Here is a 21,869-nt window from a genome sequence, read left to right on the forward strand (position 1 = left end):
AACTGCCAATAACTAAAGAATGGAACATCGCGCTGACACTCATTTCCTCTCCCTGATGAAAGTAGAGAGACTCTTCTTTCTTTTGAGATATTTGGTGTTTACAACAAAATAGTCTGTGGGTCTTTAAATATTAGTAAAAAATACTGGCTGTGCTTGAAGACTGTTCTAGAGAAACTCTGGCAGTAAATTAATTAAAAGTATAGTCAATGAGGGGGAGGGTTGCTCTGTCTTTCTGGGATGTCCCACTTAACTATGTCTTCAGATTGCATCATTGAGGCCCTGGCCAACCCAGAAAAGGAGAAAATGAAGCACGATGACACAACCATCTCGTCTTGGCTTCAGAGTAAGTTTTAACACGGCTCTTATTTGCTGTCTTTATTTTGCTTCATGATTGGGCCTGTGCGGTACTATGAGTATGTCTCAGTTCATGGGCTTCAATAAATGCATTTTTGACCTGTGGACATTTCTATTGTCTACCAAGGCCTGGCAAGTCTGTGTGGAGCTGTGTTCAGAAAATACCCAATCGAATTGGCTGGCCTTCTTCAGTACGTGACCAATCAGCTGAAAGCAGGAAAGAGGTAACATTCTCCAGTCACATTGGGCTTGGAGAGTTAAAGTGCTTGTTTATGGTCTGTTGTGAGTCTGCTTGGTTGAGAACATTTCAGTTCACCCAAAGCTGTTAAAAGTAGGAGTGGAAAAGAGTGCTGTTCGCTTTACTCTGCTGAATTTATCCTCCCATAATAAATTTACCTTGTGGATGTCCACGATGGGTGAGAACTGAGAAGTGGGTGGACGTCACAAGCGCAACATCCGGACTTGAAACGTGCACTGTGGGTTCGATCCACACCAAATTTGGTACAAACCCTCTTCAGGGGTCTGCCATGAGAAATTGAGAATAGTCTCACCGTGTGACTAGATTTAACCATTTTAGGACGGGAACCCCTTTTGGGGTATTTTGCCGTTCAAGACAGGAACCCCTTTTGGGATAATTGTTAATATGTACAGTATATAGCAACATAACGTTTTTGTAATATTTGAATTGACTAAACATTTATTAAAAACTAAGGTGAGGATTTAGAAGGTGTTTTTTAGAATTGGCCTCAGTCCTGAGGAAATCTGGTTACTCAAATTAGTTGTCTCGGATGCAGGGCAAAGAAAGAAATGGAAGTGGCGCACTGTATTTTTAACTGCAAAATTACTCCAAGCACAAGATCAGCATCTCTTACGTACTTCAAATCCTTGTTTTATTATCTGGCATGTTTTATTATCTGGCAGCAACAACACACAGGCGCGTTTCGGCGTGAGCGAGGAAGGCTCCTGCTGAAACCGTCCGTGTGATGTGCTGTTGCTGCCTGGGCCAGATAATGAATGAGTGAGTGCTGGTGATCTTGTCATTTTGTTGAACACTGTATTTGTTTTATGTGTCTTTAAAACCGTATGAAAACCCATTCTGAAATGTTGGTCAGGTTCCCATTGTGTACCCAACGATTATTGCTTTTTGATGGTTTAAATTAAATTACAACTTGTATTCTCTGCCCCCCCCCCCCCTTCCCGTAGCTTTGATCTGCTGATCCTCAAGGAGGTCGTGCAGAAAATGGCAGGCATTGAGATCACAGATGAGATGACGTTGGAGCAGTTGGAGGCAATGACGGGTGGGGAACAACTTAAAGCCGAGGTACAGAGTACAACTTTTTCTTTTCACCTCCAACATCCTCATATGGATGATGCTCCAGAAGGCTTCTGGACTGTTTAATGATGTGGCTTCTGTCCACAGGGTGGCTACTTTGGCCAGATTAGAAACACCAAGAAGTCATCTCAACGTCTGAAGGATGTGCTGTTGGACCACGAGCTGGCCTTGCCCCTGTGTCTCCTAATGGCTCAGCAACGCAATGGGGTGGTGTTCTTAGAAGGAGGAGAGAAACACCTCAAACTAGTGGGCAAGCTATATGACCAGGTATGCATGTTCTCCTACTGCTGTTATTCTATATGACCAGGTATGCATGTTCTCCTACTGCTGTTATTCTTAACATTTAAATGTTACGGATCCCCAGTTTGATATGCATTAGACCAGGGGGTTCTCAACCCGTGGGTCGCGACCCCTCGGGGGGTCGCCAAATTATTTTAGGGGGTCCCCAAATAATAATAATAAAAAAAAAGGGGGGGGGGGGTTCACGATTTTTCAAAAATAGCAGACCTACAAGCTCGTAGCGCGCCGCTCGTAGCGCGCCACTCGGTGGCGCACTACGAGCGGCGCGCTACGAGCTTGTAGGTCTGCTATTTTTCAATAGCTAAATTATAACAATTCTTAAAACACCAAAAGGGGTTCCCGCCCAAAATGGTTTAAGGTTATTGTAGCAGTCAATTTATATTGGGGGTCGGGAGGGGGCGGGGCGGGGGTCCCGAGACATTGCCAAAGCATTTCCGGGGGTCCCCGGCCAAAAACGTTGAGAACCCCTGCATTAGACTACGGACTCCCATTTGATATGATTTCTTTTATCTTTGGGGACCCCATCTACAATGTAAAATATGAGTGTACAAAATGGAACCATAGGCATAGGAACCAAACTAAATGGATCACTACGGATCCATTTGGTTTCTACTCCTATAGTTACAGACCTGTGTTGGTCAATTTGGTTTCTAACTATCGGTCATTTACCTGAGGAACCCCCTTGAAGGACCTGGACGTTGAGAACCAGTGACCTAATGTATTCATGATACTTTTATTATTATCTTATTTATTAGCAAGGTTTGAAAACAACTTGCGGTTACTGCGGCCAATTGTAAACGTTGCAGCATACTCCAAATGAACAGAGTTATGAAAGACAAAACCATTATGAGGCAGCTTAGAGCTCTGGCTAAAGAGTACTGTACATTAATCGTACGTCACTGATCACATGACCACAAAAATGCATTCTCCGGTTCTAGGGTGGGGGTTCTTATTGGCACTTTTTGTTGAGCGGTATTCCGCTTTAGTTGCATGCTATCAAGGCTCTATGGAAGAACGATACAGCCCATAACAATCTTCTACTGTCTTTCTGTGACAGTGTCATGACACACTAGTGCAGTTTGGTGGATTCCTGGCATCCAACTTGAGCACAGAGGACTACATCAAACGAGTTCCCAGCATTGACATTTTGTGTAACACGTTCCACACTCCGCACGATGCTGCCTTCTTCCTCTCTCGGCCCATGTATGCCCATCAGATTCTGGTGAGTTGACTTGACTACCACCGTCGGCTGGTGTATTGGTGTGTAGCATTGGCTCCGTTTTACAATTCACCCGTTGTCATGTCCTGCCCGTGGTTGTGCCCCTCTTCGCACCCAATGGTTGCCGTTTCGTGGTTGGACAAAAATCCTTTCTCTCCATCCACTACCATTGAAATAGTTTTTCAGGCGCTTCGCATTGATATTCTGTGCATTCAATTCTTATTTTAAACTTTGTGTCAGTAAAAAGGAACCTCACAGATGCAGCATGGTGACTGGGCATATCATGTTTGTTTTTAGTTTTTCTTTTCAAAAATGATGCTTCAACATAAACATGGTGGAACCAGGGCGGAACAAGGCAGAAAGAGTCTGCTGGTTAGTCAGTCAGGGACCAATCAGAAGGCTGACAAAGGGTGAATTGTTTACATAGTTTTTGGAAAAGTCAATGTCTGACATATCATCAGATATCGCGTAAAAACATTGTATGTTTAAAACTTGATTTTCAGAAAGTGGGAAAAAACCTGTGTTTTAACGGCTTCAATGTAGTTATGCACGCAGTCAAAAACTCTTTAATACTTTTTGTGCAACACTCTTGTACAACAAAGTAGGGATTTAATTTATGAAGGGAAAAGTGATATCTATTTTTATCATGGAGTGGCTTTGAAATGCTAAAAAATACGTGGTGTACTAAGTTTCTCTGTTTACTTCAATACGTGGTGTACTAAGTTTCTCTGTTTACTTCAATACGTGGTGTACTAAGTTTCTCTATTTACTTCAATACGTGGTGTACTAAGTTTCTCTGTTCACTTCAGTCAAAGTATGATGAGTTGAAGAAAGCAGAGAAAAGCAACAGGCAGCAGCAGAAGGTTCACAAGTACGTGGCAGCATGTGAACAAGTGATGGCGTCCGTGCACGAGGCCGTCGTGTCCCTCCACCCTCCCAAGGTCTGGGATGACCTCCGGCCCCAGTTCTACGCCACCTTCTGGTCCCTGACCATGTACGACCTGGCTGTGCCCCACACCGCTTACGAGCGTGAGGTCAACAAGCTCAAGGTGCAGATCAAGGCCATCGAGGATAATCCGGAGATCGTGAGTAAATGTTAATGACGCTCACAAATGCACGCGTGCTGCTGTAAAAGCTGTATGTCCCTTTTGTTTTTATATATTGCAAATAGTCTATTGTAAAACACATGGCTGCGTTCTATGCATGGAAGGTACTTCATTGTGGTGTGGTTTCCTCTCCCCCTGCAGCAACTAAATAAGAAAAAGAAAGAGAAGGAGCGTTGCACAGCCCTGCAGGACAAGCTGCAGGAGGAGGAGAAGAAGCAACTGGAGCATGTCCAGAGGGTCCTGCACCGCCTCAAACTGGAGAAGGACAACTGGCTGATGGCTAGTAAGTACGGGCGCACTAGCAGAGTCCATGCCTGCTATTCACGCATAGATTTGATGTATGGCTGTCTGGCAGCCTGGATTCTTGTCTGTTGTGGAGCCATTTTTAAACCTCTTTGCTCCTTGAACAGAATCCACAAAAAACGAGACCATCACCAAGTTCCTGCAGCTCTGCATCTTCCCTCGTTGCATCTTCTCTGCCATCGACGCCGTGTACTGTGCGCGCTTTGTGGAGCTTGTGCACCAACAGAAGACACCCAATTTCTGCACCCTCCTGTGCTACGACAGGGTAAGCATCTGACAAAGAATTATATATATATATATATATATATATATATATATATATATATATATATATATATATAATACTTTTATTAAAAGTATTTAATATTTTAATGAAGTACTGTAAGGGAGAAATAAAATAACAGCTATTAGTTACTCTACTTAATAATTTGAATGTTTAGTTTACATCATGCTATAATGATTATTTTAGTGTACTTGCTATGAGTACCATGTGCCTAAAATCTGCCTCACATATTGTAAAACGGGTGTGATTTCTGTACATCGTCTGTCTACCCCCGCAGGTTTTCTCTGCAATCATTTACACAGTTGCCAGCTGCACAGAGAACGAGTCTCGCCGTTACGGGCGCTTCCTCTGCTGCATGCTGGAGACGGTGACTCGCTGGCACAGCGACCGCGCCATCTACGAGAAGGTGACCTCACGCCTCCAAGAATGTATCATCTCGACCTCTTGCTTCTCCTGAATTGATGTCTCACTTTTGCGTTTTGTTTTCCTTATGGAAGGAGTGTGGCAATTACCCCGGATTCATGACCATCTTCAGAGCCACGGGCTTTGACGGAGGGAACAAGGCTGACCAGTTGGACTACGAGAACTTCAGGCACGTGGTGCACAAGTGGCACTACATGCTGACTAAAGTGAGTCACCACTAATGCACCTTACATCCCTATCTGTTGAAATTGCTCTAATGAGAATTTCTAGCCTACAGTGGGCGATATGACTTCAAATTAAGTATTTCAAACATTTGCTTCGATTATGATTAATGGGTATTTTCACTATTTTTGTACAAAGTAGTTAACCTACATGATTGAAGTCTGTTATTAGTTAAATATCTGTTTCAATATATATATTCTGTTAATTGCCCAGCCCTAACAATTAACCCTCCCCCATCTTCAACATTGTTCCGTCAACCAGGCTTCAGTCCACTGCCTTGAGACCGGGGAGTACACCCACATCCGAAACATCCTTATCGTTCTCACCAAGATCCTGCCCTGTTACCCCAAGGTGCTGAACCTCGGCCAGGCACTGGAGTGCCGCGTCCACAAGATCTGTTTAGAGGAGAAGGAGAAGAGGCCCGACCTCTATGCCTTGGCCATGGGGTAACACAGCCCTGTGTGTGCTGCAGCTCTCAGTGGAGCCACACTGTTCACATACAACATACATAATGTTTGTTTGGTGTGCTAATTGAAGCAAAAGCACCCGCTTTTGCTTCAGTCAGAGAAATGTTATATTGTGTGTGTGTGTTAACTTATAAGCGTGGCTCTTGCATTTCAAATTTAAGATTTTTATGTATACATTTAGATGGTTATTCTTTGGATTCAGTTTGATAGTTCCAGAGATTGAACCATTCTACATTAAGCTTGTGTGCATTCACATAAATGTCCCTTTTCTGTGGAGGTAATCTGTGGATTTAGCTGGGAGCAGGGAGGGGTGACTTTGTCTGTGCGTGCCTGCTTGGATGTGTTTGTTGTTGGGTGCGTGTACATGTTTTTTATTATGGACAAAAAACAGTTTTCCTTGATTAAACCATTAAATTGGCTGAGAGAGATATAGGTACAGCTTCATGACTTCTGTTATGAAGAAAGCTACTTGGCCACTATGGTGCGCACTGACGAAACCTTTCTGTATGAGAAATGACACTCGCTTCTACACGTGCCGCGCTGTGTAAAGTTCTCTTGAGTCCCTGGCCTGTGCCTGGTTTAAACCGTCTATGCGTCTTGCAGTTATTCAGGTCAGTTGAAAAGCCGGAAGGTGCACATGGTCCCTGAGAACGAGTTTCATCATAAGGAGCAACCAGTGCGCAGCGCCACCCCTGCCAGTCAACAGAACGGCCCTGGCAGCACCGGCAAACCCACCACCAACACCAGCAAGACGGATGAGGGGACTTCTGAGGAGGGCGGTGAGTTAGAGCAGACTGAGACAGTATGTCCTTGTTAGATTTTCTGTGTTTTATTTTCCCCTGGGTTCTCTCTGGTTCCTCTCGTCTCCTGTTTGACAGTTGGTATGGTACAAAATGTAATAAAGCGTGGTAACATTTGATGTTACATGATTGTGTGTTGTGCTCATCCCAGCTCTGCTTTTGTGTTTCAACAGATCGGGGCAAGGATAAATCTCAGGGGACACAAAAGGGACCTTTGAACAAAGCCAACAGCACAGCAGCCAAAGTAACCACCAGCAATGGCAATGGTGCTCTTAATAGGTACGTTTGCAGTGGGAAATAGGGGAAGGCACTTAACCATCTGTGTAATAGATGCAGTATAATTATAATATAACCAGTAATATAATATAACCTAAAGGGCGAGGTCGCGTGCACGCATCCGCCTGGGTGATGGCAGACTGGGGGGGCAACATATATGGCCAGTACATATTCTGTACTGGCCATATACGGAGCGTGTCTTGAGTGTACAGGGTTTGATGAGGTCAGATCAACATATGGAATGTCAGAACAGGAAGGACGGGTGTGGAGGATCAACATATAGAATGTCAGAACAGGTCAGCTCCATATATGGAGATCTAAGGGTTTGAGGTCAGATATAGAGTTGCTGGCCGGCTCCATATATGCAGATCTAGGTGATGATCCAGTCTTTTGATGACGTCAGTGTCGAGATCTTGATATATGGAGACTGCATGCATGAGGCATGATGTCACAAGGCGTGACCATGTATGGAGGCGTGACACTGATGGGAAATGCAGGTTTTCATAGTAAACTGCGAACTTCGGTCGCAACAATAGACCAATACAATCACCACATTTTATTTTAATATTAATGGTTACTGTTTACTGTGACAGCAGCACAATACCTCAACACAGTTGAATTAGTAATAATATAATAAAAATCACACCCGTGTGAACTGAGTGGTGTAAGGTTTTATATAGCATGATCAACTGTGGTCTGACGTAATGTCTGATGTGAGGTATTATATAAGGTAAGGTATTATATAGCCTGATCAGCTCTGATCTGACGTAATGGAATCACACCCGGATGTGATTTCACAACTGGCTCTTTTTGCGCAGAGAAAATGACCACGGTTGCTACGGTCATCCAGTTCACCCGGGTGTGATTTAATTACGTCAGAAATTATTTTGAACATAGCAACCATGGTCATTTTTTTATGCACACAAAAGCCAGTTGTAGGAGTGGTTTACACCACTCAATAATAACCAATAGCATATTATGCTATTGGTTTTAAAGAAATTATAAATAAAGTTTTTGTTGCCTATCAGAATTGATGTCACACTTAGTAAGGTTTTTGGTCATATCTGTTGAACTGCAGGGGTTCGAAAATCCCAAACAAACAAAAAACAATCCTGTTTCCCATTCAGCACCAAGCCCATCAAAGAGAGGGACGACAAAGAGAAGAGTGGGAAGGAGAAGAAAGACAAGAAGGAGAAGACACCAGGCAGCACTCCAGAGGCAAAGGGGGAGACCCGACGGGAGAAACAGAGGGAGGAGAGAGGCGGAAAGGAGGAGCGGGTTGCACGCGAGGGTAAGGAGAAGACGCCCAAGGCCGACCGGGACAAGCTGAAGGCCGACGACAAGAGCAGCAAGGAGGACAAGGCCAAGGCCGGCAACGGGGAGTCCCAGGAGATGTCCAGGGATCGGGACACCATCAAGGAGTCCAAGAGCAAGGAGAAGGGAGAGAGGACCGCTGCATCTGGGTCCCTCAAGTCGCCAGTTCCCAGATCAGAGTCTGCTGAGTCTGAGAGGGGTAAGATTCACATTTAATGGACTTCTTGTACTGTAATGTTGTTCTTTTGAGCATGGTTTTTATTTTCTCTTTGGCATAATATTAAACATAGACCAAAGTCTCCAAATCCTGTCACAAGCTGTGAGGTTGAGTTATAAGTGACCTTTTGAATGTAACAAATGTGTGAATGTGTGTCTTGACAATCTGAAAAAAATTACCACTCCAATTAAGTTTCACTTTTCATGTCCCATATGTGCAGATCACAAACGGCGAAAGGTCGAGAGCCACTCTTCACCAGCGCACTCCTCATCTGTAAAGGTTAGTATGGCCTGAGGAAAGCTGTGCCCGTGTTTCTTCTCTATCTACCGGAGCGTTCCCATCTGTTGCCCATTCCATCGACCCTCAAGACCCCAAAGGAGAGATCTCGTACATGCAGGCGTGGCATCTGGAATTCCCCATCCAAAACCATGGGAGTTGGAAAGCATTCCATGAACACTAGTATATTATTTTCCTGAATTGGGAGAGAAATCGAGGACTTAGCCAAGAGAATAATGTAAATATTATTTTTATATTGAGATATTTATATATTTTTTTATATTAAGGAAAGCAGTTATAGTGCCTTGAGAAGATTTTTTTTTTACGCATTTCTACGTTCCTTGTGCTGTTTTTTTCTTTTTTTGGAGAAAGAAATATTTGCCTGAAACATATTGGCTTTGCCATATCAGATGTCTGCCCCTTTCCACTGGCAAGCTGAAAATGTTTTTTTCTTCTTTTTTTTTTAACCCCTCAAAGAGCTGTATTTTAAGAATTAAAATGGAGGCCAAGTTGAGATTTTTTTTCCTCCCCCTGCTCGTACACTTTGGCGAGCTGAAGATTCCCCGGTCAAAATGCTGTCGCACATCGTTCGTCCCTCATCATACCGGGAACAGCAAGAGGGCTTCGGGTGTCTCCAGCGAGCCTCTTCGTGGCACAGAGGCACTTTCCTGCGGAAGCGGCATCATCCACCCTCCAGCCCAGCCCTTTGACCTCAGTTTGTTCAAACGGTCTGCATGCAAGCCTGCACTTCAAGTCGAGACGGGGTGCCCAGGCGTTCCTGCTGGCCCAACAGCCACGGCCCAAACCCACCAGCTGACCAGCTTCTGTCACTACTACCTCCAAACACACGCACAGCGGGAATCAAAGCCACCAGCACCTGAGGTCGGGCGGAGACGGAGAACGCCAATGTCGCTGTTTTGAATGGGCCACAATATAAAACACGCCTACCCCCCTACAAAGAGAGAGAGAGAGGGAGGGAAGGTGTGGGGGCGAAGCCTTTGGAATCGACCGGAGCATTGCCCCAGACCACTGGAAGGTGGCTTGTGATAGGTCTAAATTTTACTCTTCCACCAGAGAAATAGGCTCCCCCTGAGTCTTATCCAGAACTGTAAGTGACAGCGACAATTTCCTATGTAGGGATGCAGCTCAAAGCACACAAGATTTCACACACATGCACACACACGAACACACTTGTTATTTACACTACAGCACTTGCACTTTAGGCATAGTTACTTACCCAGCTGCACTGTAGGCCAGGGTTTAATAATGTGATAAAATTCCAGACACTTTTTTTTAGTACTGAGACTCTTATTTATTTATTGCATTCACTTTTTTTTGTTTCTTTCTTTGTTTTGTCCATTTTAAATATTGACATTCCAGATGTTGAGCCTTATTAATTTATTCTCCTCTATGTGATAACCTTGTCAAAGCCTTAGTTCTTGAAGGTCAGCGATCAAGGGAGAAGTTTGCTGTCGGCCCGGCCAGACCCCCACCCCCCACCCCTCCCCCACTACCCTCCTTCCTTCCAACTCTACTGCTGTCTGACAACCTCCCCCACCCCCCTCCCAGCTCATCTGTCATCTCCATTCATTCCTACAGGACAATAGCAACGAACCCAAGGATTCTGCATCCAAGGTTTGAAATGACTCTACTACTACTACATCATTATATTTACCCATTTAGACCTGAGGACGATTCTAGTCTACTAAATGTATTCTAAATCCTGACAGTTTTCTGAAAAACCTAGGTTTCTATGTTAGTGGTTCTCAATATTTCATGTCAAGGACCCCAAAAATGTTATGTAATTGGCTACCGACCCCCATCTGAAAACATGTTGTTCCAGGAACCCCCACAAGAGCAAAGATATGAGTTAAAAACATAGCTCTGAAAGAATATATGTTCAAAGATTTGCGCCACATTTTCACGATTAAAAAAAAAAAATAGCAGATCTACGTGGCACTCGGTGCCGTGCTACGAGCTTGTAGATCTGCTATTTTTCAACAGCTAAAGTATAACGTAATGCTTAAAACACCAAAAGGGGTTCCCGTCCTCAATGGGTTTAAGCTGAGGGCTTGTCTCCTTTTTTGGCCAGTTTGTTACCTAGATGCAATTCACTTGGGGTGTTTTGTCTCCATCCTTCCAGTCTTTCATAATGACACGAGTAGTTTTATTACGGGTCCATTATAGCAGTGCATCTAAAACTCAGTATCCCCCTTTCCTGATTTCTGGATCAAAGTAGTTTACCCGACTACATATTGCTTAGAAGGGAAACAAACGATCTAGCATAATTATCATTGCTGTCGGGCAGACATCTCATAAGAAAAGGAGTGAAAGACTTGAAATTAGACCATCCTGGGCACATTTACTTTAAATTGTGTCCTGCTTTTCCATTTTCCACTTTCTCTCACGTACCCCTAGGGGGTACACCTACCTCCATTTGAGAACCACCTCATTATAGCACACACTTAATGGGAGAAAATGTTTTTAGAAAACGGTCTCGATTGTCTAAAAACTGTTTAATTCATTTATTTCTTGAGGCCTAAACAAAGTTTAGACAAACTTGTTCACATGCAGCTGATTCACAACAATATCCATGGAAAGAGAACCATTTAATCTATTGTACTGTGGCTATTAACCGTTCTGTTAACTGTTCAGACTGATATATTACTGTTTGACTATTTATCTCAAACATATGAATATAAGCCTCATTGTCCAATTTCCAAACAGAACAATAGTCAAATGGTGATCATTGGCGTTATTAAAACAAATTGTTATAGCTATTTTATTCTAAATCATACTTATTCATAATGATCTCTTTCAAACGTGGTTAGAGCCTGTGGTTGCATTTTATGGACAAATATTGCATTCTCATGAAGTGAAAACAAGCTGCACAAGCAAAGGTTTCTGTTTGCCAGGTTAAGGGATGCTCAATGTTTATCTTAGATATTGTGTTGCATTCCAAATCCATTCCTTCAACTAAAATATAAAAAGGAATCATCACTATTTATCAGTGTTTGAATATTTATATATTTAAGCATTCTGATGTCAATTTACAAAACATGAAACATACTGTGTTCAGAAACTAGCATCTAATAAGTATCAAAACGTTTTATTTTTAAGGAATGGATCATTCTATCAGCACAACCAGACCATCCTTAGTTGTGCTGATGTACTGCCAGTCTGAACTCAAAGATTATTGTTTTTTCAAAAGTTCAACGGGCGATCTGTTGAATTATATATTCTCGCTGTCTGTCAAAGAGGAGAACCTTTTATGTCCAAATCTTTTCAGGAAATGGAAACGAGAACCTGTGTTCCAATGGATCTAGTTTAGTTACTATTTAGTTACTCACAAGCTCTTGATTGTGCCTTTCTTTGGTTAAACATTTATAAAAACCCACAGAAAGACTTAGACACTTTCAACCTAGTTTCCCTATATTTGGGCATGATATAGGCGGGGGGGAAAAACATTCAGAAGTAGTAGCAGATCTTCAAGCTCACAACGCATCCCGTTGCGATTCAATGTGAGCTTGTAGATTTGCTACTTTTGCAAGACATAGTCATGCTAGTATAAACTGAGTATAAACTCATTTTATGAAAAACAATGAAATATTGGGATACAATGTTTCTGACTGACAGCGATGGTATGTATTTTTATGTCCAATAGATGTGTTTAGTCCAGGCTATTTAATTATTGTGCAATTAGTCTTTCCAACAGATATTATTGTTGTATCATACCAGACTTGCATTTGTCTGTCAGATAGTTATGAAGTCGGACCTGTTTTGAATGGTAAATTGAAATGAGGGGGAAAAAAATAATGCCCTTTTCTGGTTTGGTTTGTGTGTGTCCTTATCCTAACAGCACCACACCAACTACAATTCAGTTGCGCGATCCAAGAGCAGAGAGAAGGAATTGGACAAGAAAGAGTCTGAGAACACACAACAAGGCCGATCGAAAGAGAAGAAAGAAGACAAGGATCGGAAAGAAAGGAAAAGAGTGAGAATTTATCATTTTATACCGTCGTTCTATCATAAATTGTCATGAAAATTAAATAAATCAGTAAGTCGAATTATTTCAGAACTTTTTTTGCCTGGTGTTATATGTGTCCTGTTGTGATCTGTTTTAGGACCACACTGTCGGTGAGCGGGAATCAGTGACCCAAGAAACCAAACGTAGAAAAGATGAGAATGGCACCAGTAAGGACACTATGACACGTCTCACTTATTTATTGTATTGTGTCTTCACTGTCTTGCCTATATGATGATGGTGAAATACCCGCTCGGGTATAGTATACTCATTGGCATTATCTCCTCGTCCAGATTCCTCCAAAAACAGCAAGAGTGCCAGTCCTTCCTCAGACTCTGCACTTTCAGCTGAAAAGGAGAAGAAGAGGCCCAAATCATCCAGTAAGGAGAAGGGAGAGTCGGCCAAACCTGAGAGAACCTCCTCTGGAGGGAAAAAGGTGAGCAGAACTATTCTCACTGGACACTTTGTTACGTAGGTCAGGTTTATATGTAGCAAATCTAGAGCAAGTATACAGTTGGAGGCCATCGATATTGTCCTTTTCTTTTTGCTGAGGTTTGCGTGATCTGCGCAAAAGGACAGTTAACCCATTTTGGGCGGGAACCCCTTTTGGTGTTTTAAACATTGTTATAATTTAGCTATTGAAAAATAGCAGATCTACAAGCTCATAGCGCGCCACCGAGTGGCGCGCTACGAGCTTGTAGGTCTGCTATTTTTGAAAAATCGTGAAAATATTTATTTCAGAAAACTGGAGGATTTAGAAGGATTTTTTTAAATTTTGAGGTCAGGCCTAAATGGGTCAAATGATAAGGGACAATATCGGTGGCACCCAACTGTATGGCTCTTGTTTAGTCACAGGTTGTATCATTGCCGTTATGGATGTTTCCGTTTACATGTCCTTTCTGTTAATGTGCTACAGGAGTCCAGGCACGATAAAGAGAAATCTGACAAGAAAGACAAGAGGGACAGTAGTGGTGGGAAAGAAGAGAAGAAACAATATCCTTGAATGTAAATCCAAAACTGTGAGCACTTTTTACCGTTTATATAGTGTGAATACTTTAAAGGTACATTCAGTGATTTCACTTAATTCAAATATCACTTATTTTTTCTTATTTTTTGGATAATCCTCCCTACTATAAAGTGTGCTGACCATATAAGGAGTTCCTCCCTGTCCCCAGTGAGCCCCTGGGGTAAAAAAAAACCCTAGTTTCGGTTTGGGCTTTGGGTGGCAAAGCCTTCATCCAATCAGGATGAGAGGGGCCTTCCTCCAATCATGATCGAGTGGGGCGGGCATTGGTGCACGTGCAGTTGGTCTGTTGTACTTCCCCCACTGTAGAGCGTGTGCATGTGCACATCTTGTTACCGGGTGGACCGGGTTTTTTTTCCAAATCACTGAATGCTCCTTTAATGTCCAATTGGGCTGAATGACCTATATTTAAAGTGGTTCATCACATGTATATTGAACACTGACTTTTCTACGTAGATAAAACTGATGATGACAACAATCAGATAAATCAAATGTTGTGGAAGACACGGGAGAAAGATTTCGGCATGATTTATTTTCACCATTCTGTATGCATCTTTTTAACAGCATAGTCTCATGACTTCACTGCAAGAAGAGGAGTAGTTGCCATTCAGTCTTGCAGTGTAAGTCATAGCACAACAGTTCCTACGTTCTTTTCTTAACCCATTTTGACCTGAGATCAGATTCTAAAAATGTCTTCTAGTTAGTTAGTTAGTTACTTTATTGACACAAATGTATAAAACATTGGGTCCAAACAATAATAAAAAACCCATGAATCAAAAACGAATCTACACCTTGACAGTTTTCTGAAAAAGCTATGTTTCTGTGTCAGTCGTTCTTCGATTTTTCAAAAATAGCAGACCTACAAGCTCGTAGCGCGCCACTCGGTGGCGCGCTATGAGCTTGTAGATCTGCTATTTTTCAATAGCTAAAGCATAACATAATGCTAACACCAAAAGGGGTTCCCGCCCAAAATGGGTTAAATCGCTACATTCATTATAGCTGTGCACCATTGCTTCCCATGTCATAACTCGGATTACTCTAGCAGAGAATTGTCACCTGAATGATTTTAAAATTCATGTTTACGTTGTGTAAGTGTGCTGTTTAATTTTTTTTGTTTGTTCTGCAAAACATGACACTACCATGTCTTTACTCTTTACGGGATTGTGTCTACTATATTGCCAAAGTTGAAAAATGCTAACATTTACGTTGCTAATCCTTATTACTAAGCAGTGCTATTTTCAGCAGCCATATAATTCAGTGAAAATTAGAACAAAACAATGACATAATATTTAGCATCTAAATAGTTAGTTTATTATTTTAGCTGACATTTGACAATAGAATTCAGAGAAAATTAGAACAATCTTTTTTCTAAATGTTAGTAACAGTGGTCTACAAACAACATTGTCCAATGTCAGCTAAAATAATAAACTATTAGAATTAGTAGGTATCTAATATTAGCAGATTGTAGACCCCCTAGTGAGGGCACGTGGCTCTATAGATTGTCGGTTCAAAGCTGGGCTTTTAGTCTCATATTGGATTCTTTGTTTCCCTTAACACTCACACTCATAAATCCTCTGAGAAGCACAGATAATGTGCAGTAAAGGTAAGCTATCATTTTCATGGATATTTTTGATAAATGTCAACATTTTATCTTGAGCTCCTTGTGTTACTTTGCGGTCAGTATTTGGTAGTATTTCTCATCTACCCTCCTATCCCTCTCTTTAGCAAAACTGGAGAAGCTGAGCTTTTTGTTACAGAGACAGCTGTAACCCCATCTGTATCATCATGTTATCCCGGTTCCTTAATTTCTGCCTGTGTTGTTTTTGATATATTGCCCTGCAAGTGATGTTAGTTGTAGTATTCAACTTTAAAAAAGCGTTTTTTTTTTCTTCCTATTCAGTATGGGCACAATGTGCTATTCAATACAGGAAATGTTATCCTCCTCAGAAATCTGGTTACTGTAGCATCGGCTCATGCATTCAATAATCCCTAGGTTGAAATGTGTCCTTTTTTTATGTCATCAGAGTTCGCTTTTGCTTCTTTTATTGGAATTAGCAGGCTTTCCATATTCACTTACCTCATGCCCTTTAGAGTTGTCTATTTATTTCTCTTTACCTTTTAATCCAAGCAAGAATTTAGGCAGAGGTGAGCAAAATGATACAAAGGACCAGTTTGTATATTATGTGTACAATAATAAAGATGGTAACATGTAATTCATGTCACTTTTTTTATGTCATGTCCTTTTGTGTTTTCAAGTTTTTACATAATTTATAAATTGCCAGTTCACCCTTGATGCAAATATAGAATTGTAAAGACAACAAAATAAAACAAAAAAACAAACAAAAAAAAATCTAAAGTTCTGTACTCCAAATACAACTGTTTTGAAATGACCATTTGGAGTTTTTATCTGCTGTACTCGAGTGTATGCTTTTTTAAAAACAATAAATAATAGTTTTCTTAGTGTGTCACTTTGATCGTGTCTCTTACCCTACTTCCTCCTGTTACACAAGAGAAAGTTGCTGTACTTGCTTTAAATTATAAATGTTTGCCATGTTCACCATTTGCCACCATTAAAGGTGTTGTAAATTATATTTTTTTGGTTAAAAGTTTTTTTTGTTCAAACATTGATGGATAAATCATTACTATAGACTAGATTGTTTTGTTCAGTAACAGGTCTTTTAATGAACAGAAATAAATGTTTACATGGCTTGCCAATTTCATCTAATTGGGGGAGAGAACCCATTTATCAGCTTCAAATTGATTGTGTTCCAATTATGTCTTGACCACACTGAACACCTTTTTTTTAAATGTTTTTAATTTTTTTGCGGCTTTCGCCTTTATTTTATATTTTTTTATAGAGGGACAGACAGGAAATGGGGGGGAGGGGTGACATGCAGTGAAGGCCGTCGGGATCGGGAGTCGAACCCGCGGCACACTGCCAGACTGGATTACCAGCCAAGGTGCCTGGACCACTGAGCCATGGCCCAGGCCAACACATACCTTTTTTAATTGGAAGTGCTACTTCTGAAATACTCTGCAGGCCAAAGTGTACACCTTTGTGATGTCACTGATCACATGACCCCAAGTTCTAGACCTCCAGTTCTAGGCTAAACCATACGAGTAATAAAAGGATAGAGGCCGAACCGGAGCGACAGCCATGCCCCCCCCACCCCCATACTGTATATGGAGATATCTGTAGTATGAAATACCTGCCGAAATACCCAGCCATTTTAACTGTCTGTGTCCCACATGGAGATCTCTGTATCTGCTGGTCTGCCTGTGTCTGAAGAGTGCAAACTGACTGTGAAAAGTGGACTGGTTAAGTAATCAATTGGCAGGTGTGGGGTTGCCATGGCAATCAATTGGCTGAGGCAGAGGCTGGAAATTGCACAGGTGAGGGGATTTAGGCTGATTAGGCCCACTGGCAGAGCCTGACCAGAGCCTTTTGTGGTGGTTCTGGAGAACCGTGGGTCCGACCGACTAGATACCGGGCACTGCACTCCCTGCGGGGGTGTGGAACGCGTGTGTCGAATTTGAACAACCTGCGCTGTATAAAATTCGCCCCATGGCTGCATTTGGCCCGCGGGCCGCACTTTTGACACAGCTGCTTTAACCCATTGTTGGCTGTCTGAATAAAAACCTATTCATAAGTGCTCTTTGAGACCGGTTTTGAAGGAGTCTAGGGATTAACATTTCTTAATGGCTGTTCGTAGTCCGTTCCACATTGTAGTGGCATAGGAGCGAAATTAATTTAACCCCTTGTTGGAGCCGAATCTGGGTTGAACGTGTTTTGTGGAACTCCCTCTGGTGTTGTGATCATGGACTTTGTTGACATTAAGGAAGTATTTTGACAGGTACATGGGTATCTTCTTAGAGGTGTAGCAAATCTTGTAGACGAGGCCCATTGCAAGTTGCTATACTCTGTCGCCAACCCTAAGCCATTCCAACGACCGATCATAATTAGCGGGGTGAGGTGCGTTCGGGGAGTTAGGCCAAGTAGAAGCCTGACTAGTTTGTTGTCTGGAGCCTTGTTTTCAGGGCCTTTGAGGTGCTGTGGTACCATGAGGTGCATGCATAGTCGAAGAAACCTTGAATGAGAGGGCTCCTGTTAGGGTCTTCAAAGTATTTTTGCTGACCACTGAGGAGATTCTGTACAGGAATCTTGTTCTTTGGTTGACCTTTTTGATAATGTATTGGTAGCCATTTTATCACAGGAAAGATTTGATTGATTGAAGTATTTATTAACAGTTTGCAGAATGGGTACATTTCACATGGAAGCTCAACTCAATACAAAGACTTACTGTGGACGACACACTGATAAAGCATCCACCCTTTTCAATTCATCATCATCAATTAGAGACGTACAAATATACACTTCTATTTAAAAAAAATCACACCTGTGTGAAGAGAATAAAATCTGCAGTCAGTCGTAGTAAGAGTCTTGTTTAATAATGTTGAGGATCCGCAGCAGTAGTCAAACCAGACAAACGTGTTTTGCCAATGCAATTGACAATGGCATTGGCAATTTGTGATTGTGTAATCACAAACATTGAGGACGCACATTCTCATTGGCCGGAATGAGATGAGATGAGATGATGATGCACGATGATAGAGCGCCCCTCACTTCACACTTTATTTTTCTTAGTGTATATTTGTACGTCGTTATATTGTTAATTTGTTATGATGAATTGAAAATGGTGGACCCTGATGTAAACAAGTCTTGTGCTTTTCATGGTAGCAGTTTTTGTATTGACTTGTGCTTTTGTTTGAAATGTACGTGTACACATTGTACATACTGTGAAATAACATTTTACAAATGGTGGGCCGTGGCTCAAATGCCGAATAAATAATGGGCCTTGATATGAAAAGGGATGAAAAGCACTGCCCTAGACTAGATGGAGGGACATTGGACATACCTCCAGGCAGAGACTAGATGGAGGGACATTGGGCATGCCTCCAGGCAGAGACTAGATGGAGGGACATTGGACATACCTCCAGGCAGAGACTAGATGGAGGGACATTGGGCATGCCTCCAGGCAGAGACTAGATGGAGGGACATTGGACATACCTCCAGGCAGAGACTAGATGGAGGGACATTGGGCCCTAGACTAGATGGAGGGACATTGGACATACCTCCAGGCAGAGACTAGATGGAGGGACATTGGGCCCTAGACTAGATGGAGGGACATTGGGCATGCCTCCAGGCAGAGACTAGATGGGGGGACATTGGACATACCTCCAGGCAGAGACTAGATGGAGGGACATTGGGCCCTAGACTAGATGGAGGGACATTGGGCATGCCTCCAGGCAGAGACTAGATGGGGGGACATTGGGCATGCCTCCAGGCAGAGACTAGATGGAGGGACATTGGGCATGCCTCCAGGCAGAGACTAGATGGAGGGACATTGGGCCCTAGACTAGATGGAGGGACATTGGGCATGCCTCCAGGCAGAGACTAGATGGAGGGACATTGGGCATGCCTCCAGGCAGAGACTAGATGGAGGGACATTGGGCATGCCTCCAGGCAGAGACTAGATGGAGGGACATTGGGCATGCCTCCAGGCAGAGACTAGATGGAGGGACATTGGGCATGCCTCCAGGCAGAGACTAGATGGAGGGACATTGGGCATGCCTCCAGGCAGAGACTAGATGGAGGGACATTGGGCATGCCTCCAGGGGCTGCCCTAGACTAGATGGAGGGACATTGGGCATGCCTCCAGGCCTCCAGGCAGACATTTGTACTCGTCTTGAACATATCTTTCTTGTCTTGCTGGCTGCTGTGTCACTCACCATAGCATGTGGCCTGAGCAAAATTCTAATACGTTTCACTGCCATAGTTTGAGCCGGACACAGTGAGATATTATTAAAGAAACATGGATCTAAGAATGAATATACAAGATGAATATAAATGCTTTTATTTAGGAAATGTAATAAAACTCTTTGTACATGACCTCTCTAGAGAGGTTAGTTTTGCCCATACATGCAACTCTCTTTGTTGAGGTGCAATTACAAATTGAAAAAACTAAAATAAAATAAAATAAAATAAAATAAAACAGATCAAATGTGATTGTAAGTTGACTCACTCAGACCTGTTTAGGGTTGCAGTTTGGTAAAACTATCAACCGAATTCACATGCTTTTTTGTGTGGAGAATGTCTTGTTAAACTAAACAAATACAAGCATACATGATTTGTAGCAATTTTAGTTTTTTTCTTTTTTTTCCTAAAGAGATGCCACTCAGACATAAGCCGTTTCCTTCTCCACGCTTAGTTTACACTTCACCAGCTAAACTTCTGCATACACAGAAAAAGCTTGTTACAACCAAATATACTACCGGTATGTTATAATTTACCAAAATGTTAAAAGATTCACAACTGCACATATTGCATTTAAATGAGGCTAGCTGCTAAATTTGTACATAGTGTTGAATGAGGTTGGATGCTTATATCTAAACCTTTTGAATATACTGTACTGTATGTTGAAAAGGGGTCAATAGTATTTGCTAAAGCAATTCTTACTGTTGTGTTGAATATTGCAGCATTATGGCACCAACTGTTTTAAAAGCTAACCAGACCTCAACAAAATATATTCTTGGTTCACAATTTTGGCAGTTGTGACAAATGTGATCTCATTGCTTGGTGTAGGTTCAAAACCAAGCATCTTATTGACTAAAGACACAAATTATGATATTGCCTTGTCCAACAGCCTTTGAGAATAAATTGACACTTTCTAAACCATTCGACTATAGTTTAACATGACCTGCATTTTCTGAATAAGGAATAGGGTAAAGTAATTGTCACTTTTATTGATTGTATCTATTGAGTGAAGCTTGTCCTAATGATGACACTGAAATAGTCTTAGTAAATTAAGTAGGTGACTTCACTACACTAAATATAACATTTAAATCCAACATAACATTTCACCACAAAAATATGTCTGCAAAGGATTTAAAACACGTATGTACTTCGGGATACTTTTGATTGACAATCATGGCATTTTGCTTCTTCTTTAAAATAGAAAATAAAAAGTTCTGACACAGATGACAACCATTGATCTAGTTCTCATCTGAAACAATGTTCCGCCTTATTTCCCTAATTTAAATCTATTTTTCAAGTGAATTCAATTTCAATTGCATTGCCATGACACTGAAGGCTGCATAAGGCACTAAAAAGAGACAAATTCCATATTTCTTAATGGAGTCCTGTTGTGTCATCATCTTTGGATGTTTGTGACAGGCTTTGTGGCCCAGGATGAGCAGATGTTGACAGTAGGCTCAGGCCCAAGCTGATGACCAAGTCTTTTGCCTCCAGGATGCCAGCCACAGCTTGTTGTTGAATACAAAGTGACTGTATCTCCATCGAGATAAACCGGTAGAACGGGACACATTCAAAGACATTCACATCTGCAAAGAGAATATAAATGGAAATTATTCCTGACTCTGCAGCTAGTTTTCTCTAGTTTATCGGCTAAAGGACATTTCGTCCTTTAGCCGATAAACTAGAAATTCCAATAAATAATTCAATCTTAAGTTAAATGCATTTGTAAATGTGATGTTTACTCCACATTTACTCCACACAAGCAAGCGAATAGAAGTGAGCCATAAGGAAAGTGGCCCAAAATGACAGAAGACTTACCCCCTAGATTTTAACACTCTCTGTTCCATACACGTTGTAGCCTTCTCGGTATGTGGCAAAATTCTGGGCATTTGCTGGAGGGGCAGGTTTAAAGTTCTGTGCATTCTTTGCCAGTTTTAGTCTTTTGGTTTCTTGCCGTGACTTGTAGCAGAATTCTACCAAAGCCACGGTCATGGCCAGCCCAAGCCCCCCAACCAGAATATAGAAGACTCCAGCCACATTGCTCAGGCTTAGTGCACTTGTCTTGTCCTGGGGGGAGGTAGGGAACACTGTTAAGAATTTAAAATTGATAGTG

At 42.0% G+C, this 21,869-nt stretch overlaps 2 protein-coding genes across 3 annotated transcripts in view; one reads left to right on the forward strand and one right to left on the reverse strand.

The window, feature by feature from the left end:
• thoc2 (THO complex 2) overlaps positions 1–16,406 on the forward strand; it is a 32,724-nt gene extending 16,318 nt beyond the window's left edge. Inside the window, exons 18-39 of one of the 2 annotated variants that reach the window (XM_079508142.1) lie at positions 263–343; positions 482–578; positions 1,558–1,675; positions 1,775–1,954; positions 3,045–3,209; positions 4,016–4,291; positions 4,454–4,595; positions 4,723–4,880; positions 5,176–5,304; positions 5,396–5,527; positions 5,805–5,989; positions 6,614–6,789; positions 6,984–7,089; positions 8,214–8,599; positions 8,838–8,896; positions 10,493–10,528; positions 12,753–12,887; positions 13,018–13,087; positions 13,211–13,353; positions 13,834–13,910; positions 15,505–15,544; positions 15,667–16,406. In XM_079508142.1, coding sequence (XP_079364268.1) covers positions 263–343; positions 482–578; positions 1,558–1,675; positions 1,775–1,954; positions 3,045–3,209; positions 4,016–4,291; positions 4,454–4,595; positions 4,723–4,880; positions 5,176–5,304; positions 5,396–5,527; positions 5,805–5,989; positions 6,614–6,789; positions 6,984–7,089; positions 8,214–8,599; positions 8,838–8,896; positions 10,493–10,528; positions 12,753–12,887; positions 13,018–13,087; positions 13,211–13,353; positions 13,834–13,910; positions 15,505–15,532 — 2,879 coding nt within the window. In that variant the 3' untranslated portion in view covers positions 15,533–15,544; positions 15,667–16,406. Of the gene's footprint in view, positions 1–262; positions 344–481; positions 579–1,557; positions 1,676–1,774; positions 1,955–3,044; positions 3,210–4,015; positions 4,292–4,453; positions 4,596–4,722; positions 4,881–5,175; positions 5,305–5,395; positions 5,528–5,804; positions 5,990–6,613; positions 6,790–6,983; positions 7,090–8,213; positions 8,600–8,837; positions 8,897–10,492; positions 10,529–12,752; positions 12,888–13,017; positions 13,088–13,210; positions 13,354–13,833; positions 13,937–14,397; positions 14,617–15,504; positions 15,545–15,666 lie in introns of those variants that run through there. The other variant, XM_079508143.1, reaches the window with a different exon arrangement.
• Positions 16,407–19,840: 3,434 nt separating this feature from the next.
• The window catches only part of LOC306928214 (glutamate receptor 3-like), a gene marked incomplete at its 5' end in the record, with an annotated part of 131,760 nt that continues 129,731 nt past the window's right edge, over positions 19,841–21,869 (reverse strand). The window contains 2 exons of the mRNA XM_079508151.1: positions 19,841–21,342; positions 21,575–21,823. Coding sequence (XP_079364277.1) covers positions 21,578–21,823 — 246 coding nt within the window. The 3' untranslated portion in view covers positions 19,841–21,342; positions 21,575–21,577. The remainder of the gene's footprint in view (positions 21,343–21,574; positions 21,824–21,869) is intronic.

Source organism: Electrona antarctica (assembly GCF_951216825.1).
Source record: "Electrona antarctica genome assembly, chromosome: 8".
Lineage (NCBI taxonomy): Eukaryota > Metazoa > Chordata > Actinopteri > Myctophiformes > Myctophidae > Electrona > Electrona antarctica.